Source organism: Hyla sarda, chromosome 2 (genome assembly GCF_029499605.1).
Source record: "Hyla sarda isolate aHylSar1 chromosome 2, aHylSar1.hap1, whole genome shotgun sequence".
NCBI classification, from domain to species: domain Eukaryota; kingdom Metazoa; phylum Chordata; class Amphibia; order Anura; family Hylidae; genus Hyla; species Hyla sarda.
Genome location: NC_079190.1, coordinates 481,102,541 through 481,108,814, shown reverse-complemented (window position 1 = coordinate 481,108,814; position 6,274 = coordinate 481,102,541). Strand labels below are relative to the sequence as shown.

The following is a 6,274-nucleotide window of genomic DNA, read 5'->3' as shown; positions in this document are numbered from 1 at the left end:
ATAGATAGGAGATAGATATGAGATAGAAAGATAGATAGATATGAGATAGAAAGATAGATAGATATGAGATAGATAGATAGATAGATAGATATGAGATAGATGGATAGATAGATATGAGATAGATAGATAGATAGATAGATAGATATGAGATAGATAGATAGATAGATATGAGATAGATAGATAGATCTATTGATAGATAGATAGATAGATATTGATAGATAGATAGATAGATAGATAGATAGATAGGAGATGGAAGAATAGATAGAGAAATAAATAGGAAGATAGAGATAGATAGATAGATAGATATGGGAAAGACTGATAGATAAATAGATGTTTTTTTATCAATACAAATAGGTTTGCAATAGATTGTTATGCACTCTGTCAGGGCTCTAGGCCAATGTTTCCCATCCAGTGTGCCTCCAGCTGTTGCAAAACTACAACTGTTGTAGTTTTGCAACAGCTGGAGGCACCCTGGTTGTGAAACACTGCTTTAGGCAAATACACTGAAGTAGTCTTTTCTCTATTTCACATTTGATCTATAAAACGCTTGTAAACCGCTTGGGTCTGCTCTGTGGGCAGAATGTGCCAGTTGTTATGATCTTTGCCCATTTGCCCACTTTATACCATCAGTTCAAGGATTCCGAGTCTCTGTTCTTTATTTCAGGGGTCACAGAGCAGATGGGACTTGTGTTTGGGATAGGATGGGGTCTTCCCCTCTGAGAAGGTCTCTTGATACTACTTGTGACTGATCTCCAGATCTCCCCTAGAACAGTCTCCTCTCATGATCTGCCCTTGTGTGGGGCCAAGTTGGTGAGAGTCATTTGGTGTCTGCACTCAGCCTGGATAAGCTGGCCCCGCTGACATGATGATGATGATGATGATGGGCTGCAGAGGGTACCTGGCACATACTGCAGGGGCATGGCATGCCACTCCAGTGTGGAAATGCCCCACCAAGCGGTGCAGAACCAGGGCTGGGGGACTTCAGGAGACCATGTGAGGCTGGATGTGAAGCTGGAGGAGCAGGGGGAGGTGGAGGAGGGGGTGGTGGTGCCCTGACTGCAGAGATGCCAGTGGTCAGGGTGGCAGCTGTGGATGGGAGTAAGGGATGGTGCACAGGGTGCCCAACTGGGTGTCCAGAGAGAGGGGATCCATGGGTCATTGCCCCACAGGCTGAGGGGTGGTAGGCTGCTGCCGCTGCGGCTGCGGCTGCCGCATGGTGGTGGTGCCCCCCATAGATCTCACTGACAAGACGCTTCATCTCCTCTAAGGAATTGGTCAGCATGAGGATGTAGTTACGAGCAAGCAGCAGGGTGGCGATCTTGGAAAGTTTACGTACTGAGGGTCCATGTGCATAGGGCATAACCTCCCGCAGCCCGTCCATGGCGATGTTCAGATCGTGCATCCTCTTGCGTTCCCGACTATTAATCTTCAGCCTTAGTTGCTGCAGCTCGGGCTCACTCATCTGCTTCTTATCCTTCTTGGCCGCCGCTGCGGCAGCTGCAGCCGCCGCCGCCTTGAAGGCGCCCAATTTATCTCCGGCGGCAGCTGCCATGGCCATCGCGTTGCGCAGCTCCGCGCTCAGCTCCGCGGGGGAGTCGCTCATGGTAGAAGAGGACACGGCCGCGGAGAAGCCGCCTCCTTTCCGAGAGTGCAGGAAAATATCATCGACTTCTGGGGACGAGGCTCGGCTGGAGCCCAGGCTGGCGTCTGAATCCATCAGGAAGGTAGGAACGACCTATGGTGGGAGATGCGATACGATTAGATCGGTGTAGATTTTTTTATTTATTATTTTTCTGTATTTTTTTTTTATATCTATTTTGATTTTAAATTCTGTTAAATATCTATTTTTAATAACACTCCTGTTACATCTGTATCAGCTGTATAAAGATATAATTGTGTGAAATACCCCTCCAAATATTAAAGTCCACTCTATTTTACTGCACATATTCTGTTGAAAGTTACTTTTATTATTGCTATCAATAATTATTCCTTCTACTAATATCAATAATTCTATATTTATGGCTATTACCTCTACTAGTAAAATAAAGGAAATAAAGTTACAAGTTATTTCCTATAACAATCAGCTAAAAAAAAAAAAAAGTCGTACACGGTCGGTGAGCGATCAGAAAGAATTGGAAACTGTATCACTACAACTACTGTTACAACTACTACTATTACTTCTACTAATACAACGATAACAGCAACTACTACCACTATTATCTACCACAAATATTAATGCAAATCATTTTAGTTCATTGCAATTAATTCCTCAGCAAAGTAATAATCAAAAAGCAATAACATAGTAATAGTATTTGTTCTGCAAGTGGGAAAAGAATTGCTAAATAACGAATAGAAAGAAAGAATACAGAGAAGTAATAGTTGGGTTAACCCCTTAATGCGAGAGTTGGGGTTGCATGAAATCATTGAAGGTGTAAGGAGTTGTGTGCAGAACACTATTGTGGTGCAGTGAGTGTTAGGGTGCAGGGGTACACAGGGATGGCTGAGGGTCAGCAGTAACTTACCTGAATGTTGGAGGGAGCAGCAGGATCAGCTATAGGAGGATCACACAGCCACACAGCTCCTTGTCTGCTGGGACACAGCACTAATGATCGGGGCTGGGAGCCTCTGGCTTTATAGGCAGAACAGTAGAACAATGTCATTGTCCTGGAAGGGGGAGATGACAACCAATCATGGAGGGAGGGAGGAGTGACGTCACTGGCCTGGGTGATCAGCATGACAGCATGCAATACTATGACAGCTGCTCCCTTCAAACAAAACCATTATAACAATAACATTGTATAGAGAGAGAGTGAGTAAGTGAGGGTCCTAACAGCAGCCCCAGAGCAAACAGCAGCACAGGGCCAGGACCAGAGCAAACAGCAGCACAGGGCCAGGAACAGAGCAAACAGCAGCACAGGGCCAGGACCAGAGCAAACAGCAGCACAGGGCCAGGACCAGAGCAAACAGCAGCACAGGGCCAGGAACAGAGCAAACAGCAGCACAGGGCCAGGACCAGAGCAAACAGCAGCACAGGGCCAGGACCAGAGCAAACAGCAGCACAGGGCCAGGAACAGAGCAAACAGCAGCACAGGGCCAGGACCAGAGCAAACAGCAGCACAGGGCCAGGACCAGAGCAAACAGCAGCACAGGGCCAGGAACAGAGCAAACAGCAGCACAGGGCCAGGACCAGAGCAAACAGCAGCACAGGGCCAGGACCAGAGCAAACAGCAGCACAGGGCCAGGAACAGAGCAAACACTCAGACTGCACAATGTGACCACTCAGCACTGTAGTGTTATTACTGCACCACAAGACAGGGGGCAGGCTATCAGGAGGCTATCAGAATGATAGATGGATAGATGTGACATAGATAGTCTGTAGAGATAGATAGATCTGAGATAGATAGATATGAGATAGATAGATATATATGAGATAGATATGGGATAGATCTGAGATAGATAGATAGATAGATATGAGATAGATAGATATGAGATAGATATGAGATAGATAGATAGATAGATAGATAGATAGATATGAGATAGATAGATAGATATGAGATAGATAGATAGATATGAGATAGATAGATCTGAGATAGATAGATATGAGATAGATAGATAGATAGATAGATAGATATGAGATAGATAGATAGATAGATATGAGATAGATAGATGGATATGAGATAGATAGATAGATATGAGATAGATAGATAGATAGATATAAGAGATAGATAGATATGAGATAGATAGATAGATATGAGATAGATAGATAGATAGATATGAGATAGATAGATATGAGATAGATAGATGATAGATATGAGAGATAGATATGAGATAGATAGATATGAGATAGATAGATATGAGATAGATATGAGATAGATATGAGATAGATAGATAGATATGAGATAGATAGATAGATAGATATGAGATAGATAGATAGATATGAGATAAATAGATATGAGATAGATAGATAGATAGATAGATATGAGATAGATAGATATGAGAGATAGATATGAGATAGATATATAGATATATAATAGATAGATATGAGAGATAGATAGATAGATAGATATGAGACAGATATATATTCGCAATAAGTGTTAATTGGTGTTTCCTCACTTACACCCTATACACTGCAGTATATACTCATTTTGTATCTTGTGTAATGTTGTCCCATCACATTGTGATACTATAAAGTGTTACTAAACTTTTAGCAGAGAAATCCCAGCGCACAAATCAGGTCCAGACTGCTAGAATACATTCACTATATTGTCTACAAACTCACTGTATGTGTACTGACTCCTATCGGTATGATGATGATGATGATGATGACGATAATGATGATGATGATGATGACGATAATGATGATGATGATGACGACGTCGTTGATGATAATGATGAATGAACAAGAACGAATAAAAAACAATCAAAAAGTAACCTATAGAATTGTATAACAGTCATCTATTCAGGGCATTCCCCTCCATAGAGAATGTTCGGTAACACAACACAATATATATATATATATATATATATATATATATATATATATATATATATATATATATATATATATCACCTAATAACGATCAGACAGAAGGTGAAAATACCCCAAATCCATTCTCATGATTTGTAGCTGCAGCAATAAACCATGAAACATAAATATTATTAAACATAAAAGAGAATAAAACTCCATGGAACAATAGACTGAGATGACAAGATCTGTGAACACTATATGGAGGTGAATAGTATATATATATATATATATATATATATATATATATATATCTGCAGTACCTATATACTCAGGACCCTGTGGCAGGAGGCTGTGTGTAATGCCCTGGTGTCACAGAGCAGCCATTGTATTGGTGCTGCCAGCTGTCCCAGTCATTCGTTATTACTTATGTATCTATAGAGAAGCTGCTGCTGATATAACGGCCGTACTGCCCCATCCCCTGCCACCCGCCCAATTACTGATGCCCCTGTGCCGGGTGACGGTGCCTCTAACCCTGCCCACAATGGAGCCCTGCCAGCAAAGGTCCTCATTATCACCTTATATACCGTGTACAACAGTTTATGTTATTACTATATTATGATTAATACATTTTATATAATTCTCTATTACATTGTATCAACCGCATATTAAAATGATATAAATATTTGTAACTGTTTTGCTAGAACTTTTTGGAGCTATTGATTTTTACTATTGTTTTACTATTACTTTATTATTACTATTTTAGTTCTTACTGTTTATTTTATTAAAATGTTTCTACTATTTTATTATATTATTATTATTCTTTATTGTTATATTAATTAATAATAATAATAAAAGTAGTGGTAGCATAACTTATTATACTGTATTACATGATTATTTTCACGATATAATTATGATTTTACTATTAATTTACTACTAAATTACTGATGCTTTACGTTATTGTATCATTATTATTAGTTTTCTTATATTTGTATTTTATTAAATCAATTGTATTTTTTCTACATTCTTTCAGTTTCAGTGACAAGAATAATCTGACGAGTTTAATTTAATAAATGATTGTGTATGCAGATATGTATGATGATAGGGAAACAGAAAGGGGCAGAGAAAGGTATTTAGGGGAAACCTTCCCAGATTGGGAAGTCCTATGAATACATTGTGTTAGTGACAGCTCAGGATCATGTAGAGGGGGCAGCAGTTACACCGACATTTAATGCTATAAGGCAAATAAACAGGGAAAACACAGAGTGGAGAAAATGATACATAGTAAATGTGACATCATGTGTATAGGACAGATAGATGATGATGATGATGATGAGGAAACATGTATAGGACAGATAGATGATGATGATGGTGATGAGGAGACATGTACAGGACAGGCTGATCTGGATGATGATGAAGAGACATGTACAGGACAGGCTGATCTGGATGATGAGGAGACATGTACAGGACAGGCTGATCTGGATGATGATGATGATGAGGAGACATGTACAGGACAGGCTGATCTGGATGATGATGATGAGGAGACATATACAGGACAGGCTGATCTGGATGATGAGGAGACATGTACAGGACAGGCTGATCTGGATGATGATGATGAGGAGACATGTACAGGACAGGCTGATCTGGATGATGAGGAGACATGTACAGGATAGGCTGATCTGGATGATGATGATGATGAGGAGACATGTACAGGACAGGCTGATCTGGATGATGATGATGATGAGGAGACATATACAGGACAGGCTGATCTGGATGATGATGATGAGGAGACATGTACAGGACAGATGG

General features: G+C 40.4%; 1 protein-coding gene across 2 annotated transcripts; it reads right to left on the bottom strand.

The window, feature by feature from the left end:
• Window positions 1–222: 222 nt before the first annotated feature.
• Window positions 223–4,876, bottom strand: OLIG2 (oligodendrocyte transcription factor 2). 2 transcript variants are annotated; one of them, XM_056560877.1, is made up of 3 exons: window positions 4,789–4,876; window positions 4,280–4,296; window positions 223–1,735 (listed from the first exon to the last, which is right to left on the bottom strand). In XM_056560877.1, the coding sequence occupies exon 3, from the start codon at window positions 1,715–1,717 to the stop codon at window positions 818–820; it is 900 nt and encodes a 299-aa protein (XP_056416852.1). In that variant the 5' UTR covers window positions 1,718–1,735; window positions 4,280–4,296; window positions 4,789–4,876; the 3' UTR covers window positions 223–817. The 2 variants fall into 2 exon arrangements, with proteins under 2 accessions (XP_056416852.1, XP_056416851.1); XM_056560876.1 differs by lacking the exons at window positions 4,280–4,296; window positions 4,789–4,876 and adding an exon at window positions 2,523–2,664.
• Window positions 4,877–6,274: the final 1,398 nt, after the last annotated feature.

Bases quoted from the DNA above. Each gene is read 5' to 3' on its own strand.
- OLIG2 (XM_056560876.1), bottom strand. From the start codon at position 2,660: ATGACATTGTTCTACTGTTCTGCCTATAAAGCCAGAGGCTCCCAGCCC. The intron at 1,736-2,522 runs GTAAGTTACTGC...CTCCCACCATAG, and splicing joins CTGCTCCCTCCAACATTCAG to GTCGTTCCTACCTTCCTGAT.